The sequence below is a fragment of the Phyllostomus hastatus genome, unplaced genomic scaffold (assembly GCF_019186645.2).
Source record: "Phyllostomus hastatus isolate PE091 unplaced genomic scaffold, TTU_PhHast_1.1 phas_contig_159, whole genome shotgun sequence".
NCBI classification, from domain to species: domain Eukaryota; kingdom Metazoa; phylum Chordata; class Mammalia; order Chiroptera; family Phyllostomidae; genus Phyllostomus; species Phyllostomus hastatus.
Window position 1 is genome coordinate 41,580,065 of NW_025333640.1, and position 25,033 is coordinate 41,605,097.

General features: G+C 42.5%; 2 protein-coding genes across 8 annotated transcripts in view; one reads left to right on the forward strand and one right to left on the reverse strand.

Moving 5' to 3' along the window:
* Nucleotides 1-2,784: 2,784 nt before the first annotated feature.
* LARP7 (La ribonucleoprotein 7, transcriptional regulator) lies at nt 2,785-19,936 on the reverse strand. 5 transcript variants are annotated; one of them, XM_045831227.1, is made up of 13 exons: nt 19,751-19,936; nt 14,287-14,487; nt 13,699-13,799; nt 13,538-13,621; nt 13,257-13,421; nt 13,078-13,171; nt 12,645-12,998; nt 12,394-12,538; nt 10,706-10,839; nt 9,784-9,899; nt 6,728-6,887; nt 6,403-6,494; nt 2,785-3,118 (listed from the first exon to the last, which is right to left on the reverse strand). In XM_045831227.1, exons 2-13 carry the CDS (start codon nt 14,483-14,485, stop codon nt 3,038-3,040), a joined length of 1,725 nt encoding a protein of 574 aa, XP_045687183.1. In that variant the 5' UTR covers nt 14,486-14,487; nt 19,751-19,936; the 3' UTR covers nt 2,785-3,037. The 5 variants fall into 5 exon arrangements, with proteins under 5 accessions (XP_045687183.1, XP_045687184.1, XP_045687187.1 ...); XM_045831228.1 differs by having other exon boundaries at nt 19,794-19,935; XM_045831231.1 differs by lacking the exon at nt 19,751-19,936 and adding an exon at nt 19,499-19,617.
* A 153-nt stretch (nt 19,937-20,089) lies between these two features.
* ZGRF1 (zinc finger GRF-type containing 1) overlaps nt 20,090-25,033 on the forward strand; it is a 51,195-nt gene continuing 46,251 nt past the window's right edge. Inside the window, exons 1-4 of one of the 3 annotated variants that reach the window (XM_045831267.1) lie at nt 20,090-20,225; nt 21,709-21,776; nt 22,918-23,008; nt 24,563-24,643. In XM_045831267.1, the coding sequence (XP_045687223.1) occupies nt 22,988-23,008; nt 24,563-24,643 (102 nt within the window). In that variant the 5' untranslated portion in view covers nt 20,090-20,225; nt 21,709-21,776; nt 22,918-22,987. Of the gene's footprint in view, nt 20,686-21,708; nt 21,777-22,917; nt 23,009-24,562; nt 24,644-25,033 lie in introns of all 3 variants that reach the window. The other 2 variants (XM_045831269.1, XM_045831268.1) reach the window with 2 other exon arrangements.

A 25,033-nucleotide genomic window follows, 5' to 3' on the forward strand; every position in this document is an offset into this window, starting at 1 on the left:
TTTAGTCTCTGTCCCTGAAGTCCCCACTCAGGTGATGATCCAGTCTGTGTGCTATGAATCATGCCTTAGACCTGCACTGCTTGGGATGCTGTTCCCTTTGCCTTGTGTGCTGGGCCGCCTGTCTGCGTGCCAGCATCTGGGAAGTCACCAGACAACTGTGGGAAAAGCCCAAGAGGCAGGGTTGCCTTCCTGGTGTGCCGTCTAATTTCCATTCTTGTTGCTCTTCTATATTACAAGCTTCCCAAGACACTTAACAAATCAAATGTGTGATCTGTCTTTTTAAAGAAAAGCACTGCTTTAATTGAGGTTGTATTTGGCTGCAAAGAACCACCTCATGCTAACCCAGAAATACTGCTGTCCCACACCATCTCTGGACCTCAGAGGGCAAGAAGCAGAGCACAGACATGCAGGACTCACAGACACCCCATATGGGAAAGCCATTTTATATTTATAGAGATGTTAATAATTACATAAAGTTTTTCATACCAATCAGTAGTAAAATCCATCCTATAAAAAACACAGGAGAGTAATTCACTGAGGACAGAGTTAACAAGCACGTGGAAAGTTCATGAGTGAACTTGGTGAACGTTCACCAAGCTCATGAGTGATCAGGGACTCACATGTTAGTGACATGCATTCTTGCCTCTCAGAACAGGAAAAATGAAAGACCAATTAGATACGGTATGAATGACAGTTTAGCGTAAGAAGTGCCTGAATGCACCCTGGCCCACTTGCTTAAAACGTGAGGAGCTGCACAGCCCCCTGTGCTGTTTCAGATGTACGGCCCCACACCCCTCGGCCACCAGCTCCTCCAGGGTCTGTGCTGAGATGGGGTGTTCACTGCAGCAGAGACTTGTGTCTGAGCACAAGTCCCCACAGACCAGACGACCCAAGTGACAGTATGTGCATGTCTGCACAGCAGTGGCTGCAGATAAGGAAATGAGGAAGAAAGAAGGAAGGCAAGAGGGTGGGACTGAGGTTGGTGTCTGGAGCAGGAGAGTCCAGACCCCACGCCAGCCAGTAACCAGGACCTTTGACAAGTGCTTCAGTTTCTTCACTTGAAAGTGGTGATAATAAAAGCACCACTTTACTGAGGTAACACAGCAAACATATTAACAACAAGGGCCAATAAGATTTTGTTTTGTGAAAGTGATACTGAGCTACTGCAAGGTGATTAAATAACAATCAGTTTCACAGTTCAGGAAGCAAACTCTGCTGAGAGGCACAAAGATAGGTACACAGTAGGCACTTTAAAAACAGAAATGTGAATCCTGAGAATCCGCAACCTGAGAATGAAAATACCCTTCATACGACTAAATCATAACATTTGCAACACACATTCTACTGAACTCATTTAAACAAATATTTATTAAGCAATTACTATTTAAAGTGCTGGGAAAAGAAGGGTGTTCACTTACCCACAGATTACAGGCCCACAGAGACCTGCAAGATCCTGGACAATGAGGACTTGACTGTCACCTACAGTCTTGATCGTCACCCTGCATTCCCAGGGCTGCAAATCCCCAGGGCAGGGGCCTTACCTTTTCTTTGTAGTTCTAATGCCTACAGTGTCCTTGTCTGATATTTAATGGAATAAATATTCCATTAAATGAATTCAAGAATAAATGCAAGTGTAAGTGAATGGAGTTTCTCCTCCTCCACCTTTGTTTGTCCCTAGGACTTATCCCACAAACTGTGATTTTCACTTATTCTCACTTACTGTCTCTCCCTGTTCCTGGGGCAGAAGCTCCAGGAGAGAGGGATCGGAGTCTGAACTGCTTCCCTGTCATCTCCTGTGTCCACACTCAGGCATTTGTCTAGGGAGCACTTATGTTGTCTTAAGACTGCCAGGGGGAGACTTTCTGAAATTCTACCTAATAACCCGTCCAAAGTCACCTTAAGACCATCTTACTAAGGTCAACTGAGCTCTTGGAACATACGTTTACTGTTGATGATTCTGGATCAGCTGGAGCATAGGGAGTCACAATGCTCACAGCAGTGTTGAGCAACTATTAGTTAGGTCTTTCTCTCCCTCATTCAGTATGCCTACCAGCTCTGCTTCATGGATAGAGGAGAATGAGTGAGCCGCCAGGAGACCTATTTTTGGAAGGAATAAGCTTCCAAAAATAGGTATGTGACCCCAACAAGAGAGGGGGTCACCTCTTCCAATCTCTGGCTGCAAGCCCCCACAGCGCACCAGAGGGGCAGCCAGACAAGGGCCCACCTCTGGACAGAGCTGCTGGAACAGCGCTCTGGGCCTGAGCAATGAGCCACAGGTTGCCCAGGGCCTTTCCACACACTCTGGGGAGACCGAGTCGCAAGTGGCACAGGCCCCCGGGGTGAAGGTGGGGGCGGCTCTGGGAAGGCCTCCCCTGCTCCAGCCTGGGACTTCCTGGATAACACGGGAGACCTGAGTCATGCTAATGCCAGCCCCTGGATTCCCGTCCATGTGTTCTTAGTATCGGGTACATTTTATTCTGTCTTCACTTATGGAATCCAAAGGCAATGCTTTTGAAACTGGATATTTTAATTGAAAACAGGTCATAGGGTCTGTTCAGTGGAAACTCAGACAGGCCAAGTGCAATCAACAGAACAAAAGATCATGTACATGTCTCCGTAGAGTCAACCTGAGCAGGTACGCATGATACCTAGAATGCAAAAGCACGCTACAAAACAGGTGCAGGGAAAGCCTGCTCCTGTTTCTCAATGATGTTTTTATGTAGTACTGGTTTTTCATGTGGCAAGTGTTATTATTTTAGTAATATAAGAACAACAAAATAACAATAATGTTCAAGGCATTTATTTACTAAGTCACTTTGAAGTTGATTTATGTAAGATAATTTCACACATAAAATGTTTAATTAAAAAGCATGGTTTACAATGTACTTGTTGCTACAAAAAGAATCTTATTTACAAGTTCTTGTAAGTAGATGTAAGTTAAAAAAATTCATTATGCACTACTAATATAATGAAAATGCATTTCTTAAGAGCAGCTCAAGCATCCAGTGAAATCTTAAGAGATGAACCAACATTTTTTTCATTCATACTCAGAAAATCTAATGTGCTTACTTGCTTGTTGAGTCTTTGCAAGTCTGATCTTTTCAGCTTTGGTGATCAACTACAGAGAAAGAAATCAGAAATGAGAATGTATTGTGTACCTAAAAACAAAAAGATAATTATGACTAGAAAAATTATACAACTATCAGCTAGAATAAATTTTTTTTCAAAAGACAGAGAGAAAGACAAATAAGATAGTAAGGCTTAGGTCAAATCAACGACAGAAAGAACTGTCAAGATTATGATTTTCTAAGTAGAATAGGTGTTAAATCTTTAAATTAGCTAAAACCCTCCTACTTTAATGCCAGATCACTAACAATTTTTCAATTAAGAACAGCCACACTCCATGCAGGCAATTTTTGTTACCTGCTAGGAGGGTTCAAGACCCACACCTGTTTGCTGCTGCCTGTTGCCCTGGGTCTGTGTGGTGACCCCCACAGACACTCCCTACAGGCTGTGCGGTCAGTGAGCACACTGGGCTTGAAGACTCCCACGCTACTGGAATGAGACGGCATGTCTCAGGCTGACTGCTATCCAAAGGTTTGCTTACAAATTTAAACATGAAAATATCCCAAATACAATCTGCTACTCAGAGTACTTATTCGATATTTATTACACCAGAACACAAACAAGAATATTTTCAAAGGTGGCATGAAATTATGTGGAATGAAGAAGACCAATAAAAATGTCTAAATAATCTAGAAACATTTTACATGTTTTATTTGGCTTTGGAAAAAATGAAAATCTCATTCTCATAAAAATACAGATTCTAATGAGCCATCACCAACACAGGTTCTTTCAAGTGTCTGGGGACATGTGGCTACTGGCAGGGAGTCACTGCTAGGTTACACTAAAGGCCTGTTCCTCAGTGAAGCGAGTCAAGATGTAAAAGCTGTCACATCCACACGCTCTTCATGAATTTTATGAATTCTGCCTTTACCTGCTGAATGTCTGACATCAGTAACTTACAGAAAACCACCATTTGATAAAAACAACAAAAATTCAAATATTCTTCCCTTCACTCAGCTATGGACCAGGTTGGGCTGTCATGCCGGGAAAGCATCTCTGTCTCACTGGGGGCTGCTAACCTCCTCAGGGTAATGCACCTCCCCTTACCAAGGTGCCTGCGCCCCGCTCTCCAGCTTCGACCCCTCGCCGTCACCCTCCGGTCAAGGCCTCTGCACCTCCCATGGCCGCCCTGGGGAGCTGTGCCCGAGTGCTCTGGCTGCTACCTCCCTCTCCTGAGGTCCCGGAAAAACCCAGCTGATGAGTAGCTACCATGCAGAACCTCATGGAATTTTCTGCACAACACTGTCACCACCTGACTGTGCTTGTCCTTCACGGCTGTATCCTCAGTGAGTGCTAACCACAATGGACACTCACAAATATTAACTAGCCCTGGCTGGTGTGGTTCAGTGGGTTGGGCATTGTCCCGAAAACCGAAAGGTTTCCAGTTCAATTCCCCATCAGGGCGCATGCCTGGGTTGCAGGCCAGGTCCCGGGTTGGGGACATGCAAGAGGTAACTGATCAATGTTTCTCTCTTTCTCCCTCCCTCCTATCCCTCTCTACAAAAATAAATAAATAAAATTTAAATGAATATTCACCAAATGAGCCAACAGAAAAGTCAGATGACAAGCGAACCGTGGTCCACCCTCTCCTCTGAAAAGCCTGGCAGTACCTGCTTCCTATGGCTCCTGTATTTTTCACTTCACCACACAGGAGCCACCTGGCTGTTCTGAGGACAAGCCTGCAGGTGCAACAGCTAAGTGGGGTTGGTAGGACCCCATGATTCAGTGACAGAGCTTCTCATGGTGCTTCAACCCAATTTATAAAACTCCCAGTGTTTACTTCCTTGCCTCAAATTTACAAGAATGGGCCCTGGCTGGTATGGCTCAGTGGAGTGAGCATGTGTCTATGAACCAAAGGGTCGCCAGTTCAATTCCCAGTCAGGGCACATGCCTAGGTTGAAGGCCAGGTCCCCATGGGGGGCACCTGAGAGGCAACCACACATTGATGTTTCTCTCCCGCTCTTTCTCCTTCCCTTCCACTCTCTCTAAAAATAAACAAATAAAATCTTTAAAAAAATTTACAAAAATGGGATCTTTCTGAAAAAAAAAAAAAAATTAATTTTACAAATATAAAATTTACATAAAATTACACACCAATTAAAGGTAAAGTATTATTTAACAGAGTGATTCCATTTCATTTTGGTGCTAAATTCTGGATTAATGACTTTAACATTTAAATAATCCCCAGCAGGCTTTCAGATTAACTGCTCCCAGACCTGAAAGGGCGCTTAGGAAGGAAGGAGGCCTAGCTTTTGAGCAAATGTCTGCATTCAGGGAAACAGAATTAACAAAGACCAGTAGGAAACCTCCCCCCAAATCACCTTAAATTTCAATGAATGCAGGTGACGGAAAGCTGATGAAAAACACCTTATTTTTAAGTTTAAGGAAAAAATAATTTTATAAATACAAATCCAAACTAATAAACCTAGAATACAGAAAGTGTGACTTTTTAAGTGCTAGCCAACGAGAAAAGGATGTACATTTTTGTAGGTTTACCCGACTATAATAATTTACATTTAAAAATTTTGATAATAGTTATTTAGTTATCACGTGCCCTGTTTTGGTCTAAGCACTTTAAAATGCACTAGCTTTCACACGCATTACAATCTGTTTTAAAATAATATACTTGACAGTTCACTAGAAACCATGATTTAATAAATCACTCATTGTCATTTAAAATAAAATGATTGAAAGAGAAGCTTGCTTTACATTATTTAATGTATTTAAACTTGTTTACATCACCTATTGACTGTTCTAGAAAAAAGTAACAAAGCTTATCGCTGATGTAGGGAACATCATGCATAAAGTTGCTCAATCTTATCTCTGAAGGCTCACATCCTTAAAAGCCACACTCTAAATACATTGTATCTTTGCCCTTAAGACAATGTTTAAAGAATCATTTACCACCCAACTGAAAACACAGCGGCCAGAAATCAAGACTGCTTTAAGTTATATCACTCATTAAAAAAAAGGAAGGAGAAATAGGGAACTCTAAATTAAATCACACACGTGTGGGAAAATAATTCTAATTTCATGTATTTCAAAATCTAGAGAATAAGAATTCCCTCTCAATTTAATGTACAGGATATACCATGTAAACATCTGTTATGTACAGCAAAACCAAGGATATTTTAGGAGCATACATCACTTTCAGAAGTATGTCAGCCTCCAAAAACAGTTAAGGCTACAAAACAAAATAAAACAAAACAACACACACACACACACACACACACACACAAACACCTAAATGAAAACAAAATGAGAGTAACTGATTACCTTCTCAGTGCCTCTTTTCTTTTCCCGAGGCTGGTTCAGTTTTGCCTGTCTGTCTACCAAGATCTTCTGCCAATACCTCTGTTCATGATCCCCTTAAAAACAAACAGTAACATTGATCACTGAACAGAAGGGCACACATGAGGAAGCATATTCGAGGCATTGCACTCTCAAAAGAAATGGAATAGTTGTCAGATTGTATTTAATGCTACTTTATGCATTTAAGAGTACCAAAAAAATATTCATTTCATTAGCCAAACTCAGAAAATATAATACAAGCACCCCACAAAACCATTGTTAAAAAAAGGAAGATTCCATGAAGTTTTACCAGAAAGAATCTCGAGTTTCCAGCAGTATTTCTTTTTAATTTCTGCATGTGCATCTATTACTGCTTGTGCATCCTCAGGGGATTTGAATCTCACATGGCATTCTGTGTCTCCTTCCAGCAAATCGACGTAAACCACCTCTGAAACTGCTGCCAAGGTGTCCTGCAGAAGAGGTTAGAAAGGTGAAATGTAAATGAAAAAGTTTCCTAAGGATGCTAAAGTTTTTATCACGGTTATGTTAGAATGTGTTATACCACCTGAAGCTTAAAATGACAAGTATCCTACATCAACATCTTTTCTAAAATATAAGCAAATACTCTTAAAAATTGACATGGACATACTTGAGAACCAATTTGACATCTACTCTAGTCATAACTTTCTTTAACTCAACCACATCCTTAAAAATCTCACTAGAATAAAAACGTTGCATAAGGACAACAGGTTCGTAGAGCAGAATGAACAAAAATCTCCTTTCCATCCCCACGTCAACAAGGGGGGTGCCAAGTCTGGGTGTAGTGAGAGTAAGAAACAGAACTAAAAACAAAATTAAAAACCTTACAATGGATTGTGGTGGAAGGTGTGTTTCTCCTCACCTATAACAAGTCAAAATAACTTATGACTTAAAATACACATGACAACATTCAACTTTTTACAGCAATTCATGCAAAACAAAAAGTTTCAGTGAATTCAAAATTCGAGGTTCCTGAGTGGGTCTTTAAAAACACAGCTCAAAAACCCTTCGTTTTTGGTGGAACACCTAAGCAGCCTCCAAAACTAGCTGCAGTCCCGCAAGAGTGGAAGTCCTCCCCCCTCCGAGGCCTGCTGTGCAGGCCAATTAACAGCATTCCTGCATTTGGAATCATCTCTTCACGGCAGGTTCTACAGTAAATACAATGTAATTATGCAGGAATGTTACACTAATTCCTCATTTATCAAAATCAATTCATAAAGCTAAAGAAGTAACTGAATATATCCCCCCCCCAAAAAAGGAAAGGTAACCATTTCATACCCTTTACCTTTGTCCCAAAATTTCAAGCCATGACTCATTTAGATTGATTTTAGAGTTGGGGTTTTAAAGTCTGAATTACAGACAGAACTGAGAAACAGAGAAATCTTATTTCATCAAAGAATGAAGGAAGTTAGTAGTTGATAATGAACGGTATGTATGTATGTAAACACCTGTGAGTCTGCAGCAGCCAGGGACTAAGTCTTAACATTTACCATTCTGCCTATCACAATGGAGGCACTTAATAAATGTTTGCCAATTCAATGAGAGAGAGAGAGAGAGAGAGAGAGAGAGAGAGAGAGAGAGAGAGAGAGAGAGAGAGAGAGAGAGAAAAAAAATATAATTGTCAGTCTTTCCCATTTCTTTACCTAGTTGATAGTACTAAATTTACACAAAAGGTTGAGTTGATAAAATCTGGCCATTCACTGGTAGTATAGCCAGGTAATTGATTTATGTAACTTATTAGAGCACCACCATTCCAGATAGTTACGAAATATGCATTACAATGTCAGCGTAATCTCTGGGCTGCAAAACCTCCCCAGAAAGACAATTAGTCTGGACTCCCACTGGGCAAGTCACCAGCAGTCAGCACCCTCACAGCTCAGTTTTGTTTCACACAGTGTAAGTAGCTATGAACTTGATTAATAGTTATTTTATGATTGATGACCATAAATGAAGAATTTATAATTGACATAAATCTGTCAGTCATTTCAAGTAACAAACGTTGAGTAGTTTTTCTATTAAATCTTCTGCAATCTAACCAACTGCAGCAGCATTTACATCCTCAAGTTTATCCCACCTATGTGAAATTCGACATTGCTACAATGCACTGCAAGCTGGTAATATCAATTTGGAACAGACCAAACCCCTCATCAGTATTACAAGGAGACTCTAAACTCACGAATTAGTGACAGCAACAGAATTTTAGGAGAGGGTTTCAGAGAAAGGGTGCTGATTACAGTGAGCAACTGAATGGTTATGCAAGTTAAAGTGTGACTAGTGTAAGGACAAAAATCAAAACATACTACAACTTGTCTCGGCTACGTTGAACACCTTCTCACCTAACTGGGTGACAGTCTAAGGGTAAATAAAATACTGTACTGCCTCACCAAAGAATACATCAGTAAGAAAGGAATATTGCTGTCCTAGTGTTCAAAAAGCTGTTAGATGAATTACATGAAGTGGAAAAAAAGACTGTCGAACAGTACTTGCAATGTAAATTATGGAGAACTCTGGATATATTTGAACATGCACACAAAACTCGTCGTTTTTTTCAAAATACTTGACACTTTTCTGTAATTGCTTCAAATTTTTTAAACAATGAGCATGGATTGAAAATACCAAAAAAGATTTAACATAAAATTTTAAAAAAGGCTTTTTTCCCTCCAAAACAAAAAAACTGTAATTCTCAATAGGATTCATCAACAGACAAAAACACTAAATACAAGCGAAGAAAAAACATATACCTATTATCTCTTTTACTCCAAAATAATTTTGACTTTTATGGGGTGAAAAAACTTTTAGGAGTTTACTGAAAGCTAAGAACGCTAGTGAAAACGAAAAGGATCCAGTTTGCTTCAAAACCTGACACAAGCAGATAATTACCGTTTTAAAATAATTTCAGACCAAGCCTAATGTTGATTAAATATTCTAAAAATGTTGGCACTGAGTATTTTTCTAAAATCTATTTCTCTGAAAACAAAAAAAGAAATAGTCCCCTAAAAATGGGATACTGGGAGAGCATTTTAGTGCATCCACTCCTCCAGTTAACAAACTGACTACAGCCGGGTCTCCGTCGCACAGCCACCGTCCTTAGGGGCGCCCATCAACACACAGAAACCGCAACTTCCCTGTGGAAGGGCGCTCGTGCTCACAGCAAAGGTGACCCAGCCAGGAATTCGGTCTTTCGATTCTGCTTCAAGTAGAATTTAAGAGTCACTGTGGACTCAAACCCCACAAGCACCAGAGGAACAAATTCTACTGCAACGTGTTTTCCACATTCCAAACAAACGCTCACAGAGGAGCCAAGCACCCTGGGACTCTGGACCTTACCCTGACTTGCTTCCTGCCCGGCAGAGGCTCAGTGCTGACGATCTTCACAATCACCCCGCTCACAAACTGCGGCCCCACCGGAGGGACCTTCGGGGAACAGCACTCCTCGGTTGCCGCTGATTGGGTAGAAAAAGGCCAGAAATAACTTACACTTAATCATTTAACACTTAGGATGTCTCTTTAGAATAACATCACCATTTCCTTGGTTGCTTTAAATACTTAATTTACTTAATTTAAAACTTATTTATGTAATTAACTTATGCTGTAAGTTACTGGGGTTCAGAACAAGCCTCCCTGACAGAGTCACACAGCTTGTTGTTGATACCATGAAATGAAATGCAAAAACTATTATACCCGTAAGTGCAAACTGTTACTTTTAGAAGAAAACACTTGTAAATTCTTAAAAAAAACAAAACAAAACAATGCACCCTCTCCCTGAACCGAATAACAAAAAGTACTTAACAGAGAAATACACAGGCATGGAATAATATAGAATATTCAATATGATAATTCAGATGTGAAAATTTAAATAATCCTAATATTAAAGATTTCACAAGAATCTTGTTTTGATTTGTTTCTGCTTGTGGGTAATACTGTGGAATGAAATTACAAGTGAGCAATTATAACCTTTGTCTATAGAAATTTAATTCATAAACTATGAACTTGTTATTAAGTCTGATTTATGAAAACTAGGGAAAATTTAAATAACTGCTTATAAAAGATACTGGTTTAAAAGAGCCCTTCAAATGTTCTTATATCAAGAATAAGTCACAGGTCTGGACAACTTGCCAATCAATAATTTTTCTAATGACAACTGCATACTTAAGTTTTTGAAAATTAAACTTTATCCTATAATAACTCAGAAATAGTATTTTAGTATATAATACAATGTATATGTTACAAAAACGATCATATTGTTTACATTTTTCATTTTTTCCTCCATGGTCTATTTCCATTCCTGACTCCAATTTTATTTGGGATATTGTTTTTTTCAAAGAAGCCATACTGGCTTTCTGCAGTGCCAAATATTCTTTTTTCAAATCCATCCACTCAGTCCTGTAATGAAAATAAAAATGTACATTAGAAATAACGAATGATTAAATATGCACACTTACTTAAAACACTCACATTATTTCCATAGCTCTAAATCCATCCAGCAAGCAAGTATAGGGAAGTTGCCCTCTTGCCCCAACATTCAGATTAAATGTTTTTCATTTGTCAATTCAAGTCTTGAGCATACTTCAATTTTAAACTCTTGGAAATAAAAGTTTTAAGTTAATTAACTGGTAACCTATACTACAACAGTCATTTCTGGGGGGGGGGGGAATGAGAGATTAAAATTTAAAGATTACTTGTTAAACTGCTTCCAATTTCAGAGATAACATTCCTTAGTATTTACTAGAACGAAAAGGAATTCCTAAGGAAAAAACACCCCCTGGAAGCAACTTATTTACATGCATTTAACATGTAGATGCTTCTTCCAGCAGCTTGAGCCCCTCCAGACAGAAACACAATGGCCCTCCGGGCTCCTCTGAGCCCTTATTGTTAACCCTAATCTCTGCCATCAAACAAGCAGATAGGAGAGGTTTTTAAAAAGGAGGAGATCTTGTGGTAATGGTTTTAGCTGTTAACATTGACATCTGTATACTTCAAATAAAAAAAAAAAAGTTCCAGACCCACCCAGGATCATCCCATCCCAGAGAGCTGAGACATTAGAATATCAAAAGGCTCTTAATGATTCTCAAAGATAAAAAGGCAAAAGGAATTCAGAGTTAAGGATCCTATAAATACAGGAGCCTGAAGCCTTTGCCTTTTAACCTTCCCGAGGAGGACAAGACTCTGTGGAGGTTCTAGTCCAGGAAGACTAAAAGCTTTCTCCCAGAAGGTATGCCTGCCGCTCTCTCCTCCTTGGCTCTCACCCTCGAGTCCAGGGGCTCCCTTTGACTTTAACATGGAAGTGCTTTCTGTGACCTAAGTAGTAAGTGCTTCCATGTTTTAGTAGAAGTGAGTCCCAATTACTGCTCTGGATGCAGCATGGTAACCTCACCCATTTCCAGAGGCCACGGGGACCCCCTTTGCTCTAACATGGGAGTGCCTGCTGTGTGAAACAAAAGTAAGTGCTTCCATGTTTCAGTGGAGGTGTCTCCAAACCCATACTTCTGGACCCAATTTTATTTTGTGAGCTCACTTTACAGGTTAAAGGAAGATCAGGACTGCAAGATTTCCCGAGACTAGGCTCCCCACCACTTAAACGTGGATGTACTTGCTTTGGAACTAAACAAGTAAGTGCTTCCATGTTTTAGTGATGGTAAGTCTTGCTTTGCATTTTTCAACCCCGACCTGCCATCTGTGGTGTATTTCAGTGAAGCCCTAAGTCGGTTAAGAACACCCACTACTTTAACATGGAGGCATTTGCTTGGCAGATAGAAATAAGTGCTTCCATGTTTTAGCGTGGTTGTTGCTTTTTGACCCTCCATCGTGTCCTGCTGTGCGCAGACCTGGGCTGAGGCCATCACTGTTGCTAATATGCAACTCTGTTACCACAAACTGGAATTGCACTTTAGCAATGGTGACGGCCTGGGCTGACTGTCGACCGTGCCACCTACTTACTTAGATAGTACACGCAGGGGAATAACCTCTTCCCCCATTCTGTGCCTCTCCTTGTGTTTTTTCTTATGCTTCCTTTTAGCTTTTAAGAGCAATCCCTCTTTTACATCTCCTGTCTCCTTTTCCTCTTCAGTGGAGACTTCTAAATCTACAAAATAAAGATGGGGAAATTGAAACAACTGTAACAGAAAAATTAAGACAAATCAAGAAATAGTGGTTTTGAGTCCCAACCTTAGTTATAAAGAAAGTCATACCTTTGTTTTCTTTAGACACTTCTGAGGCTTTTTCCAGGTTGTCTTTCTGGTCCATTTTCTTGACTTTGGATTTGGGAGTTGGGCAGCCTGCATCCTCAGAGCTACTTCGTTTCCTCTTCCCTGTTGGGACCAAAGGTAAGCTGGTCCCTTCAGCTTTAACCCGCTTTTTTTTCTTCTTTGAGGGTGGCTTTTGGGGTTCAGTGCTCTCCCCTTCAGAGCCCTCTGACGTGGTCCTGGGTCTCTTCCCTTTGCCAGCACTGCTCGCCTTCCCTGTGTCTGCATTTGCCTCTTTGGTCTGTGCACGGTCTTCCTTCTTCACCCTGCCTTTCTTCTTCTTTTTCTTCTTCTTTTCTTCTGTAACAACACTAACATTAGTGTTTACTACTGCAACTACATCCACTTAAATATTTTTTAGTTAAAGGTCTTAACTCACCAGCTACTCTAAGGGCAGGAATGGGCTTATTTTTCACGGTTTTGGGGAATATCCCAGGTTTCCTTGGTGCTTCCTCTGGTGGGTTGTTAAGAAACTGAAATAAAACCAGCAAAATTCTGCTGCCATTTCAACACTCGCTAATTTTCTTGGCTTATTTTCTTTTTAGATTCTGGACCTACCTCAATAGCTTTTGTTGCTTGTTCTTTTGTCTCAAATTCCACAAATGCAAACCCCTTTGGATCTCCAGTAGACTTGTAGTGTGGTATACTTATGTAAACAACATTGCCACATTTCCCAAACACTCTTTCAATCCAGCTGTGGTTAACATTTTTGGGAAGTAACTCCTAAGATAAATTAGAAGCAAGGATTCTTCAACTTCTTGGTCAATGAACTTGTTACCTGGGTTGAAATGTTCTGCTCTGCCTGGCGGCTGTGAGCGCCTGGGGAAAGGCAGGCTTACCACGTACACGGTCCGCTCGTCCTCGTCCTGGGGCCTCTCGCCCAGAGGCTTCTTTCTCCTCACCCGGGTGCCTTCCAAGTCCAGCTGTGAAGGCATGCACAAAGTTAGTAATCCGGTATAATTATGCGAGGTAAATACTGTGTGATGTGAACAATTCTTACCTCTACAACTGCTGAACTTCTCAGTGCTCTGGCTATTAATTTTTCATCCGTGGTCAATTTTTTCATTTTGTTAAAAGACACCAGAAGGGATATGTCAACATCTAATGAAAATGTAAAAAAGTGAATATAAATAGTTTCAATCTCCTGTAGTCATAGCTAGAAATCTTAACATTTCCCACCTTTTAAAGCTAATAAAAGGGGTTTCAGAATTTGTTTTATGAAACTGCCTTGTCTTGAATTTCACTCCTAAGCACGGGAGATGTCTCTAATGTTTGTCCATTCACATCTGAAAAATACACATGGTAAATGAAATTTCTAAAATTTGTCTTTAGAAGGATTTTGGAATAACTGCTTTGGTCTGAACTTCTAGAGTTCTATTAAGCTCTTAATCATGAGCTACAGTAGTTTTTAAAATTGAAGTTAATATGTGCACATGTTCTCAACTAAGTATATATAATACACTATAATATAGAAGCAATACAGTACATATTAGAATTACATATTAATTCAGAAGTAAATAAGTTAGTCAATGGCAGCACCCATGAAACCTAGGCCTTAAGTAATTTTTTCTTATTGAAGCAAACTTACATCCATCTCTAGATTTCTCTATCTGCTCTCGAAGAAATCTATCCTTGTGAAGATTGGCATCACCAAACCAGAAGTCCACTTGCTTAGTGATGTCTGCAAGCACCTGTTTAACTCGGGACCGCTTCTTTTTCTCTACCTCTTTTTTTTCTGTACTTTCCTCTTCCATTGCCTTTTCTGGGTTTCCTTCTTCCATTTCCATTCCTATGAATTAAGAGATTAAATGTAAGTCTGGTAAAAGTGGAAAATTTAGATCAGTCCTTAAGTGTCTGAAGGGAGAGTAGTCAACTGGATAAACTATTGGCCTGTGTTCCTTTAACCAGATTATCCTAGTATATAAAATCTGTACCACTAAGCTACACTTTAAGTCTTAAATCAAGGTGTAACATTAAGGAACTCAGACATTTCATTCCCACAGACCTCAAAGTTATTCACATTTTTATATACAACTTCCAATAAAATAATTAATTCTTGATGTTGAATTTTTAGACTGTTCATTTCAGCTCACTATGCAGAATTTGACAGGTCAGCTGTGGAATCACCTTTCACAGGTGACCATCCCAGACCACCACTGATTTATTTTTTGGGCACCAATTCCCAGCCCCTCCTCTCAAGCTGTTCTGAGTGGCTCCTTAGCTCCCTGAAGCTCTGAAACATACTATACTGGGGTAATATGGCTGCTCCCTCACTTGCTGAAGTCTTTTCTGTACCTTCCTAGGCGCCGAATGGATGAAATCAGTGGTTTTTGTGTTTTTACTGATGCACCCATCCCCAGTCCCTGGTACACAGGAGTTACTCAAACATTCATTGAGTTTTGTCATTTTAATTAAACCACGAGAGATACACAAAAAATGAATACCTGAGCAAAGCCTTAACATTGGGCCTGGGTCGATGCAAGCCTGCCTGAGGAAAGGTCCAGTCTCGTGGTTTTCTTGGAAACAGGAGGGTTCAGGCACATGGGGAGAGTTGAATCTGCCCCTCTGGACCCTATCAGCTGGTATGCTGACCTTGGGCCCACTTGACCAGACGACATAACAGACTGGAGGGCAAAGGGAGCTGAAACTTACCCATGCTGGGGTGACCTAAGATGCTTTGGCATCTCTGTGGAAGCTGCACACGTCTGTGGCAGGTAAGGGGCAGTAGCTGTGGGTTAAGTGCTGGATTTGGGCAAGTGCTGGGGCAGGCCTCAGAGGACAGGAAAATGCTGTCCCTACCCCATCTGCTGCCTTCCGTATCCTCCTGTAAAGCTCAGTAAACAGCCCTGGATGATGCCTACTTGAGTCTCTGAGTCTCAGCGAGAACCTGTCCCTGCAGCAGATGCTGTGCCCAGTGACAGGGCACAAAGCCCCCTTCAAATGTCCACAGTCAGCACGAGAGGACCTTTAGAACAGGCTTCCCCTGACCAGCCCAGTGTGCACTTTTAACATAGACCTGTAAGGAAGTATTTATTTAAACAATGCTAGCATAACACACAAAATGGAGCTGCAGATGAGAACTAGTCTCAGAAAACAAGCGGGTGATTTCAGTGCAGCAGCCACACCCTTCACCCGATACTCTCACCTGAGCCCACCCAAGGGGCTCCCTCCCACCGTTCTGCAGAGCCTGAAGACCATCGGCAGTTCCACCATCCGACCTCAGCAGCGTCTGAGGTGAGAACTCCCCGAAAGACTTTCTTCTTCCTGGGGCTTCCAGGAGATTTTTCCTCCCCAACCTCCTTTTCTGGACCGCTGCCCCCGCCCTGCCTTTCACCTGCTCTGCCCACTCCACTGTGATGCTGCCTAGCACTGGCCTCAGTCCTGGCTCTCTTCAGACCCACACACATCCTTTCAGAAGGTCCCGGTTTAAGCTGCTTGGCTTTAACTGATGGTTCACAAATCTCAATTCTCCAGCCCTGACTTCTCCCCTTAGTTCCCCATTCCAATATTCAACCATCTATGTGACATCTCTACTTGTTTATCTGAACTATATCTCATTTAAAATGGGAAAAAATTAAACTCTAAAATTTTAACAAGCTTATTTTTTGCCTAGTTTTCCACACCTCAAAATACCAATTACAGAACTGCAGAGAGGGCAATCCCAATTCTTACTCCCCCCTCCCCGCCCCGGGGGCAATCAATCAGCAACACAACCACCTGGTCTGAGGCAACACAGTCTCTGTGGGCACTTCAAACTTCAGCCAGCTTCAGCTGGCCTTCCACCAGCATCCAGTCACCAGACAACACACATTTATGTATGAGAGCCTGTTAACCTCTTGCACAAAATCCTCCAAAGATTTCTTACCACACTCACAATAAAGTCCCAAGTCCTACTCTTCTGGCGGGGGATGTCTCACTGACTCTTCTCACAATCCTCAACAGCAGCTCACTGCAACCAGGACCCACCACCTTTCTGTTCCTTCAACAGGCGAAGGCCCTGCTCACCTCAGAGCCTTTCCATCCTTAGCCATCACTTGCTACTTCATTCAGGTCCCTGCAAGGGTCCCTTGCTCAAAGGCTTTCTCTTGACTCGAACTAAGGTGTTCGCTCCCTGCTAACTGTACCCCCACGCACCCCCAGCCCCCACTCTCATTCTGTCTGCTCTTATCACCACCTGGAATTAGGGTTTTGTCTGTCTGCCCACAGAATGTACACACTATGAGGGCAGGGACTGCACCTCTACATCTGTTGAATAATTGACTCATGTAGTTTAAAGGGTCTTATGAACTGCGAAGTGTTAAGCATTTCAAGTTCTTTTGTAAGGGGGTGGGATTATAAATAAAATTCAAATGTATTTATGATTATTAGTATAACAGGATCCACTGCTAACTTTCCTTTCTGAAAAAACTAGAAATTACAGAGGGCAGACTACCAGCTCTCCAATGCTCTGCTGGTCAAAGCCAGCATTTGAAGACGCAGCGACAGCTGCACACGAGCCACAATTCTCCAGGAGGCCAGTTTTCCATCATCCTCATATCTCAGCCCAGAGAATTTCCTTCACTGCTTCTCCCAAGAATTACTTTGGTGGCTCGGAGAATTAGGTCAGAAACTCTCGCCTGGGTGCATAATACATGCCTGCAATTGCGATTTAAAAACTATTCTCTGTAGATAAACAAAATATACCTTCGTTTTAGAGGAAGTTATGGGTTAAATAGAAGGCAACAAGGCCTGGTACAATTCCGCTCCTCTGCACAATGACCGAGGAGGACAGGAAGCTGCCCAGTCGGCTTTCTCAGTGTCCGGTGATAACACACAGCTGTGTAGCCACCCCATTCATTCCAAATGATTGTTTTTCCCACCCAGGCTTGTTCTTCTCACCATCCTCATCTTATTTAAGGATCCATATTCCCCTGAGCTAATCAATCAAGCTATTTACTTAGCTGCATGGATTTTTAGCAAGTCACCTCATCTCTCTATGGACTTTACATAATATGGGTAAAAATCATACCTACACAATAGGATTTTGTGAAGATTAATCAAAATAATGTACACAAAACATTTGAAATTGCTACTATATAGCACACACTCAATAATATGTAACCATTATCATTTATCATTTACCAAATCTGTCCCCAAATCCTAGCAATTCGATGTCCAGAAAGGCTCTTATCTCCATCTGGTGTTCTCCACAACTACTGTCACTATAACATGGGGACAGTTTATAAACTGTCGTAACAGTCATCCATTCTTCCCAGAAGCTGTGTAACTAAAACACATCTGATTTTGTGACTGATGCTAAAACTCAGTAGAAGTTTCTTAGCACCATTGTGTAACAGAGCACGTATTTTTCAAAAACTTAAATGAACCAGTGACATCTAACTGGCTTCTAAAGAGAAGTTTTAGACAAGGGATAAAAGTTACTGTGTAACAACCAGTTTACACACATTGTTTTAAATCCTCACAACCCCAGGAGGTGGTTTTTTTCCAATTTCTTTTTACAGAGGCTCAAAGGTTCAGCGATGTGGACAAAGCTCAGTGAGCTCAGGCAAGGGGACCCCACATCGCCTCCTGTCCCCAGGCATCCATTCTGTGTTCTGACTCAGGACCTCTTAACCTGAGTACATGGAATTTGAGGTGGGTTTCAGGAATTCCTGTGGAGCTCATGAAATTGTTAAACGATAAATTTCAATGGTAAGGTAAAATTATGAGTCTTGTACAAAGAGATTTTTCAGTAATTAATCAGGGAAATAGTAGTTTTAAAAACCAAAGGCAAATTAAAAAATCAGACACACACAAATATTGGGTTGGCCAAAAAGTCCACAGTGTTTTCTCCATAAGATGGCCCTAATAGTGATTAGTCATCTTTAACTTCTTTCAAAACAATTTTGTTAGACTGTATTGTGACAGTCATATCAGCGTGCATTAAAAAAAACTTATCAAAATTGAATTTTTGTGTAGCCATTTTAATACTGAAGGTTGAAGAAAGTACACAATATTTTCGGCATATTATGCTTTATTTCAAGACAGGTAAAAACACAACTGAAACGCAAAAAAATGATTCCTGCAGTGTATGGAGAAGGTGCTCTGTGACTGACCAAACATGTCAGAAGTGGTTTGTGAAGTTTCTTGGTATTGTTGACATTTTGGCCAGATGACCCTTTGCTGTGGGGCTCTTACACATTGGAAGGTGTTTAGCAGCACCTCTGCCCTCTGCCCCCTGGAAGCCAATAGTGGGAGGGAGCCGACATATTCAAATATCCAGCTCAATGACGTTACTGGTGAAAATGAAAAACGTGTATTTTATGGGAAAAAACCTATCGGGCTTTTTGGCCAACCCAGCATAAGCACCGAGGAAGGCTGAAATAAATTGGTTAATAGATGCAAAACTGGTCAGGGAAACAACTGCAGAAGGTATGAGCTGCAAGACCAATTCCACTGTTACCGTTTTCTGCAAGTTACCCAGTCGCAAAGCAGCCCAACGACTGCGAAGGGCACCGAGCACCTGGAAGAGTGGTAGACAAGACACCAGTATTTCCTCTTCTCCGCCACTTCAAAGGCTCACAATCTCTCCTGGCAAGCTCTGTGCACGTGTCTTGACACTTGCACGCATTTCCCCGGGAAAGCCTGTCCGTGGTTTTTAAGGAACATGGTGCGCTGAAAGGGCTGACAGCCGTGGCGCTGGACGCCGCTGACTGGCCTCTGCCTTCGGTGCCAGCCTCGCCGCCTCCACGCCAGGTAACGACCCTGCAGCGCGCCCCCCCCCCCACCCTGCACTCGGCGCACCGGGTTTGCGTCCTTACGCAAGGGCTCAAGTCCTGACAAAGAAAGTGACTTAGAGGGAAGATTCAGGTCCTCATTTCCGATCTCCTTGGGCCACCACAGCTCAAACCTGTGACGTAGCCCAGCTTCCCCTCCGACTCCCGCCCTAGCCACCCGGTCCCAGGCGGGGACGCAGCGGGACACCCGGCCCGCCTCCGCCCCCCAGCCCCGCGCGTGCGCACTGACGAGCTCGCGGGGGCGTGGCGGGGAGACAGACAACGGGATGCACTGACCTATATCCCCACCTGAGCCGCTTCGGGCCCAGTGGGAACTTACTCCTTTCAGGTCCCAAAACACAGGCCAGAGACGCGTCCTGGAGCCCTTTCCGTCTCCCGAGTCTCACAGTCGTGGTTGTGACCGCGTCATCGGACCAGCGACACCTCAGAAAGCGACAGGGTCTCCCGGACGCCTCAGAAAGACGCTCCGAGGCGTAGCGCCGTCGCTACGTCCCAGGCGTGCGGCTCAGGGGCGGGGCGTCGGAGCTGGAGGCTAAGTTTGATTGGCGGGTGGAGATGGCGGCGCGGGCGGAGCGTCGGGTCGGCTCCTGGGTAGTGACGTGAGGACCCTTGGCGGGAAAATTGGAAGTGGGTTTGTGCCCTGGATGGGAGACGTGCGCGCGTCCCGGCTTCCCGGGACTGAGGGCGTGGGAGCCGAGGCGGTGTCGCCGGCCGGGGGGAAGAAACGGAAGAGGCGACCGCTGAGCGGGCGGTGAGAACGCCGTGCAGGGCGGGTGGTCCCGGGGTGCGGGCCCCGCAGACGCGTCCTGGCTGACGCGGGGGCGGGGCCTGGGGCTCCTCATCCCTGGTGATACAGGGCTCGGCCGGTGAGATGGGGCCGCCCGTTAACCGGGCTTTCCTAAGAAACCATCCGAGTTAGGGATTCGGAAGGAAGACCAAACACGTGTGGCACTTCCCGGAAACAGTGGCCCGGACGTGGCGAGAGCGCCGAACGCTCCGCGGGGTGTGCTAACTGCACGTCGTGCGAGCGGGCTGGCGGCTCCGCACTTCGTGGCCGTCCCCTCCCCCTTTGAAAACACTTCCGTGCGTTTGAACTGTCTCCTAGCGGTGGGTCGACCCGGGAGACCCCGGGATCGTTTGACAGGTGGACAGATGGGGACTTGCTGGGAATGTCCTGACACGTCTCGTAGATACCTTTCCCCCGTTAAATGGTAAGGAAGAGGTGTTGGCTCTTTTTTGAATGTAGAAAGTAAGGCTCTTGTGAATATTCTAAAATCCAATCAGCCTTTGTGTTTGAGGGTTGATCCTTGCCGTCTAGCTTGCCACTTAGGAGAGTTTTGACCCTTTCACTTTCTTTTAGGTTGTAACTCCCACAAGTAAGACCTTTAAATTAGGAAAACAAGGTATCGTACTGGCAGGTCCTGAACAGCCTCTGAGGCATCCTGATCTGTCGGTTGTGGTGCCCGCGCCGGCTCTCCTGGGCGATGGACGATGAGTGTCCGGTCCAGCCCCGCCCGGCACAGTGGGCGCTCGGTCTCAGCCGCGGAGCGGCCACTGTGGGGCACCAGCACCAGAGTCCTGACTGCTTAGTCTTGAATTCTGAACCTTCCTTGTACTTTAGGGTCTTATAAGTTGCATAAGCAACTTAGGCAAATTGCTTATCTACCATGTACTACAGTTTCCTTTTTTTGTAAAATGAACGTAAAACAATAGTATCTGCACCTGTAAGGTTACGAGCATTTTGCCAGTGTCTGGCATATGCTTGCACTGAATAAATGGTAGCTGTGGTTACAGAGAGCTGATGGGGGTCCCTGCCATGTGCCTGACACTGTCGGCCATCTCATGGGCATCTGCAGAATGTGAGTCCTGCCCGGTGGCTGGGGCCTGGTTGTTCCCGAATTGGCAGTGAGTGCCTTGTTTCTCTGGACCTTCCTAACCCTAACCCTTGGCACCAGCACCTGCAGTGAGCTGGAGGGATGCAGGATGTGGGAGCTGTGTTTCTGAAAGGCAGTGTGATGCCTCTCTGGGTCTGCGCCCGGTCCTGCGACCTGTGTCACGGAGCAAGCACTCATGCTGCATCAGCCCACCCCAGAGCAGTCTTTGTAAGTCCCAGGTCAGGCTGTCATCGAGCGAAAATCCTGTGGTGGCCTCCTCTTGTCTTTAGACAGAGTCAAAACCACTCGGCATAAGATGGAAGAGCCTCTGAATCCTGTTACTGTTGTTCGCTTTTTCAGTCGCTTACACTTGATGCCTTAATTGCACTACTCCGAGTCTCCTGATCGTGCCTTGCTGATTTCCGCAGGTCTGTATATGTACATATTGATTCCTATTTGGAAGTACCGTCCTGCCATCTTCCATGGTTAATGGTATTTGCGCTACGGCTAGACATTGCGTCCTTCCAAAAGCCTTGTTTGATGAGCTGGGTGTCTCCCTCCCCCATGCTCATTCCTTTCACATTTTATTGTAATTACTGTTCATCGCTGCAATACTGAAAATTTTTTGAGGTTAAGAATAGTGTTTTGTTCACTTTAGTCTGTCAGGTAGTAAGTACTAAGTAAATGTGTGTAATTTATAAGTAATTTGTAGAGACCTGCTTTATATGTATAAATGAGAAATGGAATCCAGAATTACAAATTACAGCTTTATTGAAACGCCCCCACCCCTGCCCTGGCCTTGAGGCCAGGGGCTCAAACCCAAGCCTATATCAGTGTCACCTGCAGGGCTTGTTGAAACACTGCTGGGCCCTGACCCCACACTTCATGATTTCATAGGTCAAGGGTGGAACCCAAGAATTTGAATTTCTGACTAGCTACAGGTGATGCTGATGCTGTTGGTTCAGGGGTCTTATCATTGGAACCAAGGCTTTAGGGAAAAAATAATTTTCTTTGGCATCTTGGCGTCTTCAGCAGTGATTTTAGATTTCTAAATTTGCCCACAATACCAATTTTATCCAGTGACATAGAATAACTGCAGAACTTGCTGCAGCAATATTGAAAAATTTTTTCCTTGCAGAGATTATATATATATATCTGGCATGAGATAGTGTGGTATATTGACTTTTCAGATGTAAAAGGAAAAATGTCAAATACAAGGGGGCCCTCTTGTGGTGACAATAGCAATTCACAAAACTTGAAAAATCAAAGCTCTACATAAAGAACCCAACCTGGGGGCAGGAGGACTTGTATTTCTGATACATGTTATGGTACCTGGAGAAATTTTTGCAGACTTCTAATCATTTACTTGTTTTACTTTGTTTTCTTACCTGACAAATGAGAGTGCTGTCCCTCTCATTGTGTCCCCAGGGGCAGGTAATTGGACAAAACCTGGGTTTACCTTGGTAACTCTCTGACTCCTCTCTTGAGTCAAGAGTTTGTGGGGAAAATTACACTTGATACTTAGTTTTTTCATCAGGGTTGAGTATTCTTTGTCATTTTTCATTTTAGGTGTTATAAATAGTTGAATAACCACTGATTATTTTCTGGACCTTTATTGTTTATAACTTCAGAAGAAACCATGGAAAACCAAGAATTTATTGTAAGTCTTACCTCTATTCTTTTTCTTCCTTCCACATTTTACAAATTTTGCTAGAGTTTCCATATTTAGCAAAAAATCCTGAAGTTTAAAAGCAGGACTCTTGGTTAAATTTGCATATCAGACAAACAGTAAAGAATTTTGTGGTTAAAGTGTTTGTGTTTCAAACATTCCCCGATAGTTTAACTGGCAGCCCTTTCTCTTGTCTACTATGCACATTTGTGTTACAAAGTCCTTTAGAACAACATCTGGGGAAGCTTCGGGATCAGAAGGTAATTTACTTCTCTTGCAGGACTGGTGCACCTTTTCTATCTAGACCTGTGGTCTTAAACTGTTTGGTCTCAGGACCCTTTTCTATTCTTGAAATTATTGAAGACCCCAAAGAATTTTTGATTATGGGGCTTACATCTATTGATCCTTTTTATATTAGAAATGATAAGAGAAATTTTAATAGTACTTATTAAAAATAATAAACTTATTACATTTCACATAAATTACATTATGTAAAATGGCTATGTCTTCCAAAACAATTGCAATAACAAACATTGACAAGAGTAGCATTGTTATACATTTTTTGCATATCTATCCCCTTAACAATTGACTTAATTCTCAGATCTGCTTCTGCATCCAATCTGAAATTGAATCTTACTGTGTTGCACATGAATAACCTATACATAACTCCACTATGCTTTCCCTAAGGAATGAGAGGGGAAAGGCAAGTAACTTCCTGAAATTAGTTTTGACCTCACAGATCCCAGAGAAGTCTTAGGGACCAGCAAGTCTCTGGACTGCACTTTGGGAATTCACAGAGTGGGAGTACTGTGTAACCCAACACATTTTTCCCTTCCCACGATGACTAAGAAGCTCAAAATTAGTTTTGTTACTCAGTTAACTTCAGTTTTTACTTAGATTTTACTTCTCTTTTCTCTCCTCACTTACTTTTTACTACCTAGTTTTTTTAAAGATTTAATTTATTGCCCTGGCTAGTGTAGCTCAGTGGATTGAGTGCCAGCCTGCAAACCAAAGGGTCGCTGGTTTGATTCCCAGTCAGGGCACGTGCCTGGTTTGCAGGCTAGTCCCCAGTTGGGGGCGTGTGAGAGGCAACCAACTGATGTTTCCCACTGATGTTTCCCTTGCACATCAATGTCTCCTTCTCTTTCTCCCTTCCACTCTCTCTCTGAAAATAAGTAAATAAAATCTTTACCAAAAAAATTTATTTTTAGAGTGAGAGGGAGAGAAACATCAGTGTGCAAGAGAAACACTGCATACTCCCTACTCGCATACTCCCTACCAGGGGATGTGGTCTGCAACCAGGCATGTACCCTGACCAAGAATTGAACTGGCAACCTTTCAGTTTGAGAGACAACACCCAACCCACTGAGCCACACCAGCCAGGGCTGTATTTTTTTTTAAATGCTTTTTTATCATTGTTACAATATCTGTGCTTTTATTTTGATAAAAGATGTCTTAAATATATTTTGTTTGTAGAAGGGTATAAAATATATAACATTTAATATTTATAAATAGAAACCATTTCTTTATGCTTTTGGATATAAGGTACTATATACTCATCAAAAGATGAAGAAATCAAAAGTGTGGCAAGATGGCATTCTGAAGATCACTCACTTAGGAAACAAAGTAAGTACAAAGCCATCGATGACAGAAATCAGGAACTCTATGTCTAGTTTCAGTAACTGCAGTCCATATGAGGTCATGTCCTTTAGAGAGGGTTGGTATTTGGATATCTCTATATCACGTCATTATAATTTTTTCTTTTCTTTTTTATTGAATTTATTGGGGTAACATTAGTTAATTCTTCTGATTTGAACAGATGAATGTTTAGCCTGTCCCCATCTACGTATCTATCTATATCTATATTTTTACATCCTTACCTGAGGATATATTGATTTTATAGAAAGGAGAGAGAGAGAGGGAGAGGGAAAGAAAGAAACATCAATGTGAGAGAGAAATAGCAATTACTTGCCTCCCATATGTGCCCTTACAGGGAATCGAACCCACAACCTCTTT

Excerpts from the sequence above, each read along its gene's own strand:
- LARP7 (XM_045831227.1), bottom strand. The coding sequence starts at position 14,485 with ATGGAAATGGAAGAAGGAAACCCAGAAAAGGCAATGGAAGAGGAAAGT. Across the intron at positions 13,800-14,286 it reads AGAGAAATCTAGAGATGGAT|ATGTTGACATATCCCTTCTG; the intron begins GTAAGTTTGCTT and ends CATTTTCATTAG. Across the intron at positions 6,495-6,727 it reads GAAACTCGAGATTCTTTCTG|GGGATCATGAACAGAGGTAT; the intron begins GTAAAACTTCAT and ends TTTGTTTTTAAG.